The 16,843-nt window shown below is 41.6% G+C and overlaps 1 protein-coding gene across 1 annotated transcript in view; it reads right to left on the bottom strand.

Moving 5' to 3' along the window:
* LOC136877720 (uncharacterized) overlaps nt 1–16,843 on the bottom strand; it is a 269,242-nt gene that overhangs the window by 31,986 nt on the left and 220,413 nt on the right. Inside the window, exons 13-17 of the mRNA XM_068228718.1 lie at nt 14,139–14,276; nt 11,377–11,539; nt 5,552–5,737; nt 2,079–2,281; nt 150–321 (exon numbers count right to left, since the gene is read on the bottom strand). Coding sequence (XP_068084819.1) covers nt 150–321; nt 2,079–2,281; nt 5,552–5,737; nt 11,377–11,539; nt 14,139–14,276 — 862 coding nt within the window. The remainder of the gene's footprint in view (nt 1–149; nt 322–2,078; nt 2,282–5,551; nt 5,738–11,376; nt 11,540–14,138; nt 14,277–16,843) is intronic.

Here is a 16,843-nt window from a genome sequence, read left to right as displayed (position 1 = left end):
TACAGCAGATACAGGTAGAGCTTCTGACGGCGCTAATAAGCGAGATAATACCAGAAAAACAACTAGAAGTACAGAAAACTCTTGTGGTCGACCATATCCACAGCTAGATGAACATATTTACTTCTGTGTTTCACTGTAAGAACACTCACATCTCCACGCGACGAGGCCTTCATCCTTAGTAACGCCTGTCATGTAGGGCACACCTTCGTAGAGTCCACTTTCCAAGAGTTCTAGAGAACTTGCAGGAAGAAACCTTTCCACTCCTTCCGCTTCCGTCTCTCGGGTTGCAGTGAAGGCAAATACCAAAATACGTTCTTTATCCTGGAAAATAATACAAACTATACTGTGAATTACTTAATTGTTGAGAAGTAGTTCCGCTGAACTGAATTTTAGGAGAAAATGTAAAGTTATGCATAGGTACTTTAAGGCCAAAACGGGTTCCGAGGAGAATATTCGAGGGATCATTAATGAGCAAGAGGAGCTTCAGCAGTAAGTAAAGATATTTGGATATAAGAAAAATGTCCAGGTAGAGGACGTGACTAACACTGGTGAAGTACCGAAATTTACCTATGATAGTAAAGACCTTTACAATGTGACACAAATTTCAAAGTTACTGCAGTCAAATAGTTGGGATAGAGTGCCGTCTCTGAAATAGTAATTATTTGATTACTGTTTGCATGAAGGAGATACAAGAAATTTACCCAGAGACAGATGGAAAAATCATCCGTCAAGGGATAGCAGCAGGCAGGTAAGATATATCAGGCGTTCCTCCAGTTCCGTAGTTTCTACATATAAGTGTTCCGCATGCGCTAGTGATGAATGGGATGCCTAATCGCTGGCTTTCAACGGCGCGATACAATGTTGTAGTTAAAAATAAATGCGATAAAAAGGAGGGTTGTACAAGTAAGACGGTTAGCTAATGATCAATAAGAGAGACACGGGGAGTAAAAAAATTATCAGTGGAAAATGGTTAAAAAGACAGCTTATGGAATGGGTTTAAAGCAATTGTTGAGGAGTGTGAAAACAGTTATGTACTTATAAAAGTGGTGGGAGAGTGCTACAATGTGTGCTACAATATATTTCGGATGTCGTCAAACAAATAGCAGTCATTTTTCTACTCACGTTCGTAATGCTTTAAACGTGAAAGTGTAGTTAATACATAATTTAAGTCAATAAAGTAATTATTTTAAGATGTAGCCATTAAGTGGCGGTATGAGACTCCACCAATACGAATACGTTAATATATTAATTTGTTTTAATGTGCTCGAGTTACAATCGGTGAACTGTGCTGTGTCTTAGTGCTGCAGAACAATTTCAATCGCGCGCCGGTTCATTTGGTAACCAAGGGGAGTGTGACAATGCAATGACGTTACTTCCGCTTTAGTCTGTTCAAAAGTTGGCCATCGGGCGAGTTAGCCGTGAGCGTAGAGGCACGCGGCTGTGAGCTTGCATCCGGGAGATAGTAGGTTCGAGTCCCACTATCGGCAGCCCTGAAGATGGTTTTCCGTGGTTTCCCATTTTCACACCAGGCAAATGCTGGGGCTGTACCTTAATTAAGGCCACGGCCGCTTCCTTCCAACTCCTAGGCCTTTCCTATCCCATCGTCGCCATAAGACCTATCTGTGTCGGTGCGACGTAAAGCCCCCAGCAAAAAAAAAGTGAACCGGAATTTAATGCAAGGGGGCGCATTAGAAAGATAGCGCTGAGAACCCTGCAACGAGTCGCCATCCGGTTGTTCTGTCTTCGTATTCTCATATAACTTGCCTGCAGGCAGTAGGACCCCTGTGAAAATCAGTTATTAGACTTCCCATTCATCACTAGTCCATGCGGGTCACCTATAAGTAGAACGTTCGGTGCTGAAGGGCCACCTGGTATATAATATATAATATATAATATATAATATATAATATATAATATATAATATATAATATATAATATATAATATATATGCTGACAAACGCATTTTGTCATTTAGGTATCCTGATAATGTCTGAATTAATGTTCATTAAAAATGAATGATTCCTCAGACTTACTGCACTATTGTTCTCTCGTTGTTTGTTGATCAGTAGAATTCTTACCTCTTGAGATAAACCATGGTCCAAGGCAGCTCGTCCAAGTGTCAAATAATCTACACCTCGCAGGAACTCTACCAGCTCCTTCGGCTGATTGCCACTGAACCCTAGCGCTGCTCCAACTCGGAACGCTGCTTCTCTTGGATGTCGCTCAAATGACCAAGGATTGAACCCTGCTCCACTCTGAGCTATCGCCCGACAAAATAAACCTAGGATAAAATAACAAGTATGAAGGTAAGAAGATGCAATTAAAATACAGACTCTACCATTGATCCAATTTAAACAAAGAGACTTACCTCTTTGGGCATAAAAATTCAACGTAGGCTTTTCGTGATGGTGGTGATAAGAAACATTTAATAGGGTCGAACGTAACAATCCTCCCATGCTGCAAGACGATTATTCTTAACTGCACATTCCCACATAATATTAACTTTCCCTGTAAATTAGGTTTTGGAATTCAAGAGGAAAAGTTGGACTGCCAAGGGAATACCGTAAGTCAAAAAGTAAGTTTCTCTGTTTTAATACTCAGGAAGGAAGAAGTACGGAGCTTGTTCCAACTGATATATCAGATGGTATGCAGTCACACCGACAGATTTTGCACAGGTGCAAAAAAATCGGTATAAATACCTGGAAACAAACTGGCCTCTGAGATCCTTAAATAGCACGATGAAAAGTGAGTCACCACCTTACCTCAATATGCTGTCATCTGCTTATCTGTCGGCTCCCTGACTACCAGGCTTATACATTAGTGATGTGCGCGAGTGATGCCTGGAATCGCCAGATTATGATGAGATGCCGAGGTGTCGAAATTTAGTCACCCAGGAGTTCTTTGATGTGCAGTGCTGCGACAGTTGATATAAGTAATGTATCTGTTGTGTAGCAGTTAATTATTGACTTTGGGTACGATGTCGAAGCAATAAAAGGCGAGGGAGAGTTCATTCAATCGCATAATATAGCTCTTTGCCACTTGGATGGATGGAGCATATGTACAAGTGGGTTTGCGATGGACCGGTACGATATAAATATTCTTAACGAGTGAGCAAAATAAATAATCTGAATTTGATGATGACTTGCGAAAGATTGTTATTGTCCGACTCATTGGCTGAATGGTCAGAGTACTAGCCTGCGGATCAGAGGCTCCCGGGTTCGATTCCCGGCCGGTTCGGGGATTTTAATCGCTTCTGATTAATTCTCCTGGCTCGGGGACTTGAGGTTTGTGTCCGTCCCAACACTCTCCTTTTCATATTCACACAACACACTACACTACAAATCACCACAGAAACGCGCAGTTCGGTTAGGGGCGCGCGGCTGTGAGCTTGCGTCTGGGAGATAGTGGATTCGAATCCCACTGCCGGCAGCCCTGAAGATGGCTTTCCGTGAGTTCCCATTTTCACATCAGGCAAATGCCGGGGCTATAGCTTAATTAAGGCCACAGGCGCTTCCTTCCACCTCCTACGCCTTTCCTATCTCATCGCCGCCGTAAGACGGTGTGTCGGTGCGACGTAAAGCAAATAGCAAAAAAAAAAAAAAAAGTACTGCTTACATCCCACCGCTATTCTTCGATCTTCGCTCAATTTCTAAATACTACACTCGGTTTTGTTCCTTTGCACAGTCATGTGTTGCAATGATAAATGTCAAAACGGAGGGTGTATCTTGTTCATTGCGTTCATTGTTTAGCTAGAACAGAATGATGTTCTGTCGGATGATTTGCTTCGTGTACATACATCACATTCCGGACGCCTAATCTTAATACCCTACATTATATCTGCCGAAAGGAATATTGTGTCGGCTGCCGAAGCCCGTCGCACTCCTCCGGGGCAATGATTAATGATTGACAGATGAAATGGAATGATAGTGGAGAGTGTTGCTGGAATGAAAGATGACCCGGAGAAAACCCTGTCCCGCCTTCGCTTTGTCCAGTACAAATCACACATGGAGTTACCGCGATTTGAACCACGGAACCCAGCGGTGAGAGGCCGGTGTGCTGCCGCCTGAGCCACGTAGGCTACCTAAAGGCCCTATATTATAACAGAGAAATAAATAGATGAAGGAGGACGCGCAGGTTAGAAAGAAATAGAATTAGGAAGAGTTGTAGAAGGAGAGATTGAAAGAAGTTAATAGGAAATCAAGTTAGCAAAAAAGTCACCTAAGGATAACATTACTGCAAACATAACTTGCAATCATTTGAATTTTAGGGAACAGATGTAAGGCAGAAAGAGGTTCCAGGAACGACATTCCAGGGATCATTAATGAAAAAGGGGAGTGTATATGAGACGACTTAGAGAAGGCAGAAGTATTCAGCCAGCGTTATGTAAACATAGTTGGATAAAAGGATAATGTACAGGTAGAGGGCGTTTCTAATACCTATGATAGTAAAGACATTTACAAAAAAGATACGAAAGTTGAAAGCTAGAAAAGCAGCGATAAAGAGAGGATTTCTGCAAGGACCTATATGTTTTCTTGAAAACCTGTTTCGAGTCATTCGACCGTGTCAGGAATGGAATGAATGAAGGTCCCATTTAGCGACGAAGATATGAATTGTACCGGGTGCCGAAGCCTGTCGCACTCCTCTGGAGCAACGATTAATGACTGACAGCTGAAATTAAATGATATTGGAGAGTGTTTAGGAATGAAAGATAGCAGGGAAAACCGGAGTACCTGAAGAAAATCCTGTCCCGCCTCCGCTTTGTCCAGCACAAATTTCACATGGAGTGAGCGGGATTTTTTGCTGCCGCCTGGGCTACGGAGGCCTATAAGTTTGTTATATATGTAAATTATGAAAGTAAAGAACTGGGGCCGTAAATAAGGCTCTTTGCGGATGACGTTATATGTACTGTATAGAGTAGGCCTAATAAATAAGATGCAGCAATGAGTGATTACTCCAGACTATAATATGTTGTTATACAGATTCTGAAGAAACTCCGTGGTTTTCAGGAAAAATCAGTGAAGAAGAAGGACCCCCGCCCATGGTCGGAGGATATAAAGGAACTACACTGGGAGAACATGGACAAAGCTGGGCAAAATTTAAAGCTTGACAGTTGAACGAATGAGGTCTAAAGTAAACCTGTTCGAAAGAAGGAGAAACTGAATTTACTGAGTGGATAAACGAAAAGATCGATGAAAGTGGGCAGGAAGGCGCAGAAGAGAGTGCGCTAGTGCTGCTTCGTAGTCAGGGCTGCTGTTTGTGAAGGATGGATTGCGGGTGGGGTCACGTCCCTCTCAATATCTCGCTACTTGGGGACTAATTATGTAATCACAGATAAACACAAATAATTTTCTCTTGGTGGTTTCATACGGATGTCTACGTTTGGAAAAAGAATAACATTTGGACCTATTTAAAGTGAAACCTGTACGAAATATACTGTTTATTTAAACTTTTCAGTGATTTTTTGTCCCTTCCAGAAATATGTAACTAACGGCGCCACTGTCGTAATGCCGATTTCACTACGTTGGCCATGAAGTCGGACATCAGTACTTACCCTTAGACATAGGAGAAAGCATATGCATTTGCACTGAAGATCCTCCGGCACTCTCGCCGAAGATAGTAACGTTGCTTGGATCTCCGCCGAACTTGGCGATGTTCTTCTGCACCCAACGCAGTGCTGCCACTTGATCCTTGAGACCGGCATTACCAGGAGCAACAGGATCGTCTAGGCATAGGAACCCTAAAAAAAGGAGTAAACCATTTTAGTAATCAGGAAATTAATGTTTCCTTCTTACTGCTACCGCCCAGAATCACTCATTTGTACATTACATTATAAATAAAATTATTCATTAGAGTTTACCCTTTGGGTGATTTGAAGGAGGAGATCCCCCCCCCCCTCCCGCGCGCTCACAGTCCCGAACCGTCACACATACTGATAATGAACGACCTATTCCAGACATAGGTAACTGTTGTGTGTCCTTCGCGCTCCTAGCTCTCGCCAGCCAGCACCGCGCACACCGCAGCTTGGATTATGCGAGACTCTACGAGACGACTCCAGTGCGCTTGCTTATGACGTCAGTCTGCACTATAAAAGGAGCACCTGGCAGCCACTTAGTAGGACTCCCCAGTGTCCAGCACCAGATTACACTGAACGTCGAACACGGAGGTCATCCCTCTTAAACATGTGTCTCGGCCAGGTGGACTGAATTCTGGTTGTATGAGGTTTCACCTCGGGCCACTGCCTCAGCTCCCGTTCCTGCAGCCACGTCGAGCCCCGATGCCTGTATTCTACACATCCTCAGTCCTCACTCAGGCTCCGACACCTACATTAGATTCTCTAATTGTGAATATTCATGTCATTTCATGACAAGCCAATAGAGATAACGGCATTATGTTAGTAGGAACTTTCATGGCAAGTTACGCTTATAAAACCGATAGTTTTTGACTATCATGAACTCTACCTTTTTACAAACTATCTCATCAAGATAGCTTCGAGTGTACATAAAGTTAATGTCTATAAAGTGTACATTTCTACAGACTCTCAGTCTAATATCAAGATTAATTACTTGCGAATTTACTCAGCTTCAAGAAACGTTTAAGTTAAATTCTTGTATGAATTGTATAAAGTCATATTGAAGCAATAAATATATGTTTTGTTCCAGTATACCCTATCTTGTATACAACAGTAACTACGTCACCCCGTTTGGTAATATGTAAACTACATAAACCCACACCGAACGCGCACGGTGTTTGTACTCTGGGCTACGGCAGCTGCAGTTCTTGACGTGTTCGACCTGAATCTCGGCTGTGAGACAGTTATCTTTGCAACACCGTATTTTCGTATATAAAACTTCTGGTTTCATCTTAATGGTCGTGTAAACAGTGATAACTCTCGCTATTGGTGTGCGGAAAATCCTAATGGTGTTCATGAAGTCCCTCATTATGATGGAAATATTGATGTTTGGTGTGCTGTTAGTGCAATACAAATAACTGAGCTATTTTTTCGAAACGACAGGAAACGCAGAGATGTACCAAGATGACATTTTGACGCCTTTAACGAAAGAAGAAAAATCGGAAGTGTTTACAGACTGAGTGATCAGTGCTGATCCATTTCCTCCTCATTCTCCAGACCTAACACCGTGTGATTTTTACTCCTGTAGTAAACTGAAATAAAATGTGTATCGAACAAATCCTCACGCATTGGAGGAACTGAAAGAAAAGATTACGAATGGAATAAGAAACATTACAGTGGCAAAACTCACTCACGTCAACCAGAATGTAGTTACCAGATACAGTGCCTGTATAACCCAGGAAGGACGACACTTGCGGCATCTTTTATAAGGTAATATTTCATAAAAGATTGTATACACGCTTAAAACAGGGTGACCGCGTGCGACATAAGTTCGATCTGGGTTTATAAGAAAGACCCTGTAGTTATATACATGTTACGTCATCATCCCGGATGCTGGTTGGATCCTCCAATAGCATCATGGAGGGTAATGCGGTTGTGAAGAAACTGCAGGAACCGATGACGGCGCCAAAATGAGGCGTACTAAACAAGATGAGGAGTGAGGTATTGCTTTCCTCACTGGGCCAGAAAATGCAATCGCAGCACCCCTAATCCTATGAGCAACACCTTTCATAAAAATAAGACGCACTAGTCGTACTCTGAAAGCCTTTACTAGGGCTCGGAATTTGAGGGGAAATCTTTTTTTTTTTTTCTCGAGTTTCCGAAGGCGGGGCCCAACATAATTTCTGTTCATTCTGGGTCATTGTAGGCCAGAAACTGTTTAATTTCATTTGTCCTTTTTTGCCTTTCCTTAGATCTTAACGGCTCTTTTTTGCAACTTCACCACTTTCGGCTACATTTGTACTGCCCATTCTCAATTCGAATCATCATTAATTGATCGACCACCTCTTAAACATATTTTCTCTAGTACAATGCCGTGTGGCCTCCGGAGAGACCTGGTGCAGGTCTTTCTATAGGTGACCTGCGCGTCTGTGAGAATGAGGCCCTACCTATGATGAATTCTAATGCTGAAGACGGCACAAATACCCAGCCCCCGAGCCAGAGGAGTTAACCAATTAAGGTTAAAATCCCCGGACCAAAGGCGACGATCCTTTACATCTAAGAACCTGTAGATCGCTATTGTGATACACTGCAAAGCCAACTGAGGGAAGGTTTCCGAATTTCAGTTTCTGTAACCTTAGTACGCTCGAAGATCTTCATTGTATGACAAAACAAACAAAATGGTCCATAGTTGGAGCAGTATCTGATATCTCCTTTACATTTCCCAGATGGGGATCGTAACACTGGTAAGCCAACTAGAAGGGGCACTATCTTCATCAATTACTTTGTTGAATACGTCTGCCAGGAACGTGGCTGTTTGTGGTCCAAGCACCTCCCACACCCCAGATGGAAGGTCATCCGGTCCAGCTGCCTTTTCAATTTTCATTTTTTTTACGGCGACCTCTACTTCAGCAACCGTGAAGGGTGGAGCTGGACCATATACAGAATACGAGGTTTGTCCGGAAAATACGTATAAATCCGTCGGGGTGACGTATCACGTATCGTGGAGGCGCCGTCAGGTGGCACTGCTGTTGTCGCCAATCTTCCCAACGCTCAGTTCGAGTCGGAGAGCTCTGCGTGTCAGTAGCAGTGTGCGGCTGCTTGTTGAAAGTTACCCGTTTTCACCTGCCGTCGGTATGGAGCTCTCTCTGATTGAGGAACAGCGCATCAACATCAAGTCTCAGAGCTCGTGTGGCCCGAGTTCGACCGGATTTGGCACAAGGGGGCAGGTGGATCCTTCATCACGACAATGCGCCCGCTCACACGTCACTCGTTGTGCGTGAGTTTTTGGCCCGAAGCTCAATCACCGTGACAGACCACCCGCCTTATTCACCCGATTTAGCCCCTTGTGACTTCTTCCTGTTCCCGAAATGCAAAATGGTGCTTCGGGGGCGGCACTTGGGTGATGTGGAAGCCATCAAGGGAGAAACGACACGGCAACTGAACAGCATCACAACTGAAGACTTTCAACAATGTTATCAACAGTGGAAACGGCGTTGGCAGAAGTGCATCTTGTCTCAGGGAGAGTACTTTGAAGGAGACCATATTGTAATACCTGAATAATTGTCAAATAAAGTTATTATTCAACTTTTATACGTATTTTCCGGACAAACCTCGTACACTGTTGGTATTTGTGTATATAGGAATTCTTCATTGAGATTTTTTCGAAATGTTTTCTTCCATCGGTCAAGGATCTCAGTTGGTCTTTGTACTCGTTTCTGGTGTTCGTAATTATGGCCAGGACATGTCCAATATCCTATGTGGAACAGTGACGATTTTTCGCGAGTTGGTAAATATATTTTGCTCTCTCTGAGGTATTGAGTCAATCATACATGTCTCTGTAATGGTTTTCTTTTGCTTTTGCCACCTCTTGTTTCGCTAGTGACGTTAGTCGTCTGTATTGTTGACGATCAGTACCAACTCCCGAACTGAGCCAGGTCTTATAGGCTAATTTCTTTGCTTTCATGGCCTCTTGTTCACCAAACCTCCTTGCTGATGAAACGACATCCAGGTTTTGTCGTACCCACGATGGTCGTGGCATAGGTCTTTATGTGTTCAGTAATTGTTGTCCAGGCCTCGTTGATATGTTGTTCATGTTGTATAACTAAAGGACCGAGAGAGTTTTTCAGCTGTGTGTAATGCTGGTTCATTTTCCACCACTTAATTTTCTCAAGCGTAGAGTTCAGGGTGTTTCTACAGAGATTAGGCGCATTCTCAAAACTGAGGAGCAGATGATGTTGGGTTGGAATATTATCAAATGGAATAGCTTTAGTGTCAATGGCTGACTGCAGGTGACGCCTTCCTACTAACCAATCCATCAAGAAATAGCAACAGGCGGAATATGATTATAAATTCCATTTTTATAATATAAAATTCTGCTCGTTAAATGTTGGCAAATTTTATGTTATTTCGAGTGCCTGTTATTAGCTTTGTGCAGCCCTCCGGTGAGTGTGGGTGGCGTCTGTCGTGTGTGAGAAGTTATGTACTGTTGCGGTTGTTGTTGTTGTTCGACCGGGTGGAAAAAATAAAACTGGCCCAGAAAATATTTACAATAGGACTGATGCGGGATGGACTCTTGTTAATGAACATCACAGAAGATGCTGGAAATGGCCTCATCTGAAGAAATGAAAAACTGAGTTTCCAAAATTCCTCACTCAGAAACCACCGGCAGAGCTCAATACCCGAAGGTTCGTCTGGACACTTTATCAAAAGCATCACATTAAATTTGTAAGGATGCAGGTGCAGGTCCTTTTTTGTAATGTTTTGGTACGATGATCTCTTAATTCCCACTTGCACAGATAAACGGGAATGAAATTTCCTCGGACTTCATTCCAGGCTTCCCTTCACTGGAGTTCGAACTCTTTTCGGATGGCTACGGTTTTTATTCGCTGTAGAGACAGTTTCACGCCACTTTACTACTAAGTTTTGCCTGCAGACTTAGCTGAAAGTTTTACCAAAACACGTCCAGTATTAAACTATTGCGCAAAGAGTTCTGCACATGTTTTCCACGAATCGTGCTTCGCATAACACTCGACGATGAACACGCGCTGTTTTATCGTGAGCACTATTTTGTGTTGCATTCAACTGGTCACTAAACAGGTCTGTTCCTCTCACTCACTCACTCACACGTAATGACGTGTCAACGTACTCGGAATATGTGGGAGTGGCGTGAATGTTTGGGACAGCACAGTTACCCAGTCTCCAAACCAAGGAAATGAGACTTTTGCGATTAAAACATCTCGATCCGGCCGCAAATCGAACCTGAGGACCGAAGGCAAAGGCCACTCTCATATGGGACCGGACGTTAGCAACGTTCTTATAGTATATTTATGTGAAGTGGTGATTTTTTGACTTAATGATTTACTTTCTAAATTTCTCTAAGAGCTGGTTAAAACACTTGAATGGTGTAGATGGGGGCTGCGGGAAGCCAGTCGTCCATTCTTTAGTGAGATATCATCGTTGCCGGGGCAAAACTTCTTATGTGAAATATCTTAGCTTACAACTTTGGCCGGTAAGGTTCTGTCATCTAAGGTGCAATATTGTGTGAATGTGGTCAAGGCATTCTCGCTCTTCATAATGTATGTGCTGCGGGTCAGTATATCTCCAAAAACATTATCACATAGGAGGTTTCGTCCCGGTAACGACGATAAGCAACGCTGAAAATCAACAGGTCTGGCTAGTTGTGGCTTTGACTCAAAACAGAGATCATGGCGTGAAATAACGGATATCATTACAAAATGTTATCTAAACTGACGACATTCGGATCGGATGGTCAATGAAAAATAGCAGTAAATTCAATAGACACCTACCAAATATTCCTAGACGGTAGTTAACAGTGACGAGTACAACTCCTTGGTCCACCAGGTAGTCTGCTCCATAGTTCGTTGCACTTCCTGAGCCAAACACGAATCCTCCCCCATGGAAATACACCATGACTGGTAGTCGGAGGTTGTCTGAGCCGCTCTTCGGCAACTGAACAAGGAGAAGCACAACAATGATTCCCGGATGAAACTGGTCTGTTTTACAACTGAGTAAGAAATACTTGGATTGCACTTCTTCATCGAGATTAGCACATTGATGATAATGTTTTCTGAAACTTACCTCATATAACTACAACGTGAATAATAATAATAATAATAATGATGATAATAATAATAATAATAATAATAATAATAATAATAATAATAATACAGTAAACCGAGCGAATTGGCCATGCGGTTAGGGCGCACAGCTGGGAGCTTGCATTCGAGAGATGGTGACTTCGAACCCCACTGTCGACAGTCCTGAAGATGATTTTTCCTGGTCGTCCTCTGTGCCAATATGTTTTCCATTCTTTTGTTGGGCGCTTCTATTTTATTATTATTATTATTATTATTATTATTATTATTATTATTATTATTATTATTATTATTATTATTATTATTATTATTATTATTATCATTATTGTACTGGGGGTACACCTTTAACTGTGCGCCTTCTTGAAGGCCATTTGTGATGTAAACCCTGAACTGTGTATATAAAGAAGTTTGGACCTTTAACCTGCAGATGTCTCTACTGTCGACTTTATGTGCCCCCTCTGGTGGCAGGACGCACAATTAAATCTTAAGGAAATGTTCTATTTTCAAGATTTGTGAACATGAAGTGTTTGTAAATTTTTTTGTTCGGGGTGTCAGCACCTTGAGGCTTCCTTCTTCCGTATGTTATTAGCCAATCAGAAATTTCTGTAAATATTTTTGTACCCATTTAAAATTCGGGGTGTGTACAGGCATTCTGCCTAGAGAGTTCTGGAACTTTAGCCTCTGCTATATAAGATGGGCGCTTTTGGGCCACTTTGCCTTCTTCATCGCTCCAGTCTAGAGTACATACGGTGTAAGTGGAGGCAGGGGCAGCCTTGCCCGTCATCGGAAGGCCCACCAGCACAAGGTAATGGCACACATCTTTTAAAAAAGTGATAGCTCCAGAAACTTAACTTGAGGGGAAGATTTCAAAATTCTTTCTTAATGTAAATTCATGAAGTTTAGTATCACCTTTTAAATGTGAATTTTCAGGCAAGTCTAAGGACTCTATTCAAATCCCTGCTGGGAAATATGTAACTTAGGGAATAAAGTGTGTTCACCCTCTATTAATTCCCATTAAACTTGGTATGGGAGTGACTATGATTTATTTAAACATTAAACTCTTCAAATTATTTTGAAACTTAATACTTCAGCATCTAGTCATCCTCTGTGGTATGGGCTTAGCATCTGCAAACTTAAGGCCATAAGCCCAGGTAGGATTTTAAATGTTTTTCAAAATGTATTTCAAAACGGGTGCAAGTGCTTCGCCTCCTAGCATTTTGTTCATGGCCGATTTCTTAAACCTTTTATGGATGAGTGCGTAATAAACTCTCGAGCTGAAATGACAGTACACACCGTTTTTAAAGTTTATCTAGGGTAAAATTTGGATAAGGAACTTGTGCCTTTGAGAGGCTGGACTGTAGTAAATTTTAGATCTCGGTCTTTTAAAGTGTAATTGAGTAGAGAAAAAGTGCTTTTTGAAATAGTGTAACTTTGGAGCTAAAAGCTCATTCCTTGTAAATGATTGTGTACCTGAATTTTGACTTTAAGTCATTCCTGTTATCTGAGCTGACGAGATCATCGTTATTCTATTTAGCTGTTATTTGTTGTTGTTGATTAAGTTCATCTATCAAAGTTTGAAGTCAGAAATTAGAAAAAGGAAAGGAGTCAAATGTCAGAATTTAGTGTTTTAAATTATGCTTTGAACTTTTCTCTTTTCATTCATTCACCCTGGCACCTTCTTACACCTCTGGAAACTACAATATTTCCGTAACAATTAATATTATGCATTCCTTTGAGGTATTGTGAGAGCAGTGACTATTTAAATAAACAAATATAATTTTCAGTTATCGCGTTTCGAAGACGACAAACTGGGGCAAACATTAATTTACAAGGTGAGGAATAAGGAACTGGAACAATTTATCAAGAGAAATGAACGATAAATTTCCAATTTCTTAAAATTTTTCGTAAAAGGCTAGGGAAACTATTTATAGGCAATCTACCACGTGGACGTCAGCCCTAAACGCAGATCTTTGATGAATGATTACCGTACCGTCCTCCTAATAATTATACATTTCATACGAATTTCTATATGCATCTTCAGAAAGAAGTGAGTATATAACTAACGGAAGGAGGGTGAAATATATTAACAATGAGAGTGGTGGTGATCATTGTTTTAGGATGAGGTACAACTAGGCAACAGGGCGTGAATATTAAAGACGCCCTAGGTTTCGCAATCCTACCTTCGGGGTCGGAAAATAACCAAAGTTGACCAAGGGAGATCGGATAGGATAGATGAAAGTGGAAACAATGCCAGGGCTCAGCTAAGGACTCCGTGGTTGCCAATCCACGCTCCCAAGTTGAGACTCCTTAGGGCCCCTTTCAGTCACCTCTTACGACAGGCAGGCGATACCATGAGTGTTATTCTACTGCCCCTACCCACAGGGGGTTTAAAAATGAGATGGTGAAAAAACTTATCAAATACGTATATATTACTGCAATTCTATTAGGCTTACCTGCGGTGAGTAAACATTCAGGTAGAGACAGTCTTCACTACCTCGCAACTGCTTGCTCTCACCGTCCAATTGTAGACTAATGTTACCCTCCTGCAAAGCGTCCCGTATTCCAGGCCATGGCTCTGCTGGTTGGGCGTCCTAAAATAAAGAAGAAGAAATATGATCTAGTTTTCGTGCACTACAGTTGGAAATGTATTGAGAAACACCTCTTAGGAATATACGTATTATTCACGAAGTGGGTACATAACAAGAAGATATGTGGTATTGATCAAATATGGAGCCCGTGGGACATCTAGAACGTACAACGCAGGGCGGTAGAAACACACACTGTAACCACCCGACTGGTACGGAGTTGCTTTTCTTACAATCATAAAAGCGTTCAATCTTTTTGTAGTTATTACCGAAAACAGATCACCTACTCGTGTACGACGACCAGAACGACGTCCATCTGCAGTAGATTTAAGCCTGTGCTAACTCCTTCCACCCTAGAATCGCACAATTACCTCGTTGAAATTTCCACCGTCCAACCTCATATTATGGTCGTAGAGTAATAGAGGAACTTCTTCCAAAAAAAAAAAAGAGTGCCAAAAATTCGCAACGGCCGCCCAGTACCCTGGTGGAATTCACATGTCCACGCTTAATAGCTCGGAGACGATAAAGCGCTCAGCCAATTGAAAAGGTTAACTACATTCCATAACTTGTTGAATTTAAGAAGAAATCTGCTTCAAACAGCAATAAAGAGACTCTGGAAGAACTGTTGCGAAAAGTCAAGCACCTTTCTAGCATTTGATCAACGATTAGCAGACTCAAGAACAATCCAGTAGCTCTAAAGATCACAGGAGGATGGGTAGAAGATTTTAGCGATAACATTGCTCTGCCGACGGTTCCTCCGGAACTTCCACAACTCTCACCAGACGGGATTGATTCTAACCATTTTACGAACAACATACGGTATTTAACTGACAACTTTCTATCCATGAATTCAGTGTTGCAATTAGAAACATATCGTCCAAGTCTTAGTAACACAAGCTGAGGATTTGAAATTTCGAAAATGTATATTCCTGTCTCAGGGTACAAAAGGCTGTGATACAAGGTTGTATCCCCTGTCCAGTTCTCTTTAATGTGTACTCAAGCTATTTTACGAATATCCGTCGATGAATCTGATAAAGGTTTCGAGATCAGTTGAAAACAAATCATCACCAACTAACACCGTGACACTTGCCGGCAGTTTATAAGACCTTCAGTCACTTTTGGACAGCATCAACGAAGCCAGAAACTTAGACATTGAGAAAACAAAATTTCTGGTAATCAACAAACAGGAAGTCATCAATGCTGTTATCACTCTGGATGGAAACACCACTGGAAGGGTGGTACCTTTCAAGTCTCAAGGATCCTGGCTCAGAACAGATATTGCAAAAAGTGTGTTCCTAAAATTAAAACCTTCTCTAACTTACTAGCAGGTGGCAGTGTGCCATAACAACTGAATTCGCCACCCAATATTTGTCAGTAAAGCGTAGGATTAGAAAGTCCGCAAAATAACGATGTAGTACAAAGCCACTGACTTTCTTTTTTACAATGCAAGCCTAGTTTAAGTTAACTGATTTGTTAGGAGAGTTCAGCAAATATTTACCTTAAACCGGAGAGGTCCAACTGGAGGCTTGGCGTACGGTACACCTTGGAAGCTGTAGAACGTTCCTCCACATTTTGAGTTGGTCTTCCTGCCTCTCAAGGTTCCTTGGGCCACCTCAACTGTGACTGTGTCTGACATGTTCTCTAGTCTTCACTCCTAGTGAAAGAACAGATACGATAGGTTTACACTGCAGACAAGCTTATCAATGGTAAAATAACAAGGAAAATGCTTATATACAGGTTGTCCAATAAAAGAATAATTTAAACGTTTGAGCGCTGTGATCGCTCCTTCAGTTGTTATTCAGTCGTGCCTTCCCATGTGATTCTGTCGCTTTTCTGGTTGCAATAGAAGCTAACATTGTGCTACATGCGCTCCTTCTTATTACTACAGTTCGTTTTATTTTAAATTCCGAAAACCGTAAAAGTAGTTAGTGAGACGTAAAGCCAATAACATTATTACTGATTCTTAAAGTGTTATTATACCCAGTAAATGGCCGCGCGGTTTGGGTTGCATAACTATCAGCTTGCATTCGGGAGATAGTGGGTTCGAACTCCAATGTCGGCAGCCCCAAAGATGGTTTTCCGTGTTTTGCCACTTTCACACCAGGCAAATGATGGGCCTGTACCGTAATTAAAGCCACGGCCGCTTCCTTCCCACTCCTAGCCCTTTCCTATCCCATCGTTGCCATAAGACCTATCTGTCGGTGCGACGTAAAGCAAATTGTAAAATGTTACTGTTGTTACTGTTCCCGTTGATTCGGGTGTTATTAGTTTTATCTTTGTGTTTTAATGTGTTCAGTTTAATATTTATATTATGAGCTTTCGTATTCGAGTGCTTTAGCTTTAGTGTTAGGTTTCATTATTATTATTATTATTATTATTATTATTATTATTATTATTATTATTATTATTATTATTATTATTATTATTATTATTATTATTATTATTATTATTAGCAAAAGTGCCCGTGCTTCGCTACGGTATTCTACATTTTTTCGAATATCAAAGTAAATACTGTACATGCAGTACATAAGATTGCTTTAAAATGGCATGTCTCTTAGCGTTATCCGAGAAAA

The sequence above is a fragment of the Anabrus simplex genome, chromosome 7, assembly GCF_040414725.1.
Source record: "Anabrus simplex isolate iqAnaSimp1 chromosome 7, ASM4041472v1, whole genome shotgun sequence".
Taxonomy (NCBI): domain Eukaryota; kingdom Metazoa; phylum Arthropoda; class Insecta; order Orthoptera; family Tettigoniidae; genus Anabrus; species Anabrus simplex.
Note: the sequence above shows the minus strand (reverse complement) of the source record. Positions and strands in the feature narration are given on the sequence as shown.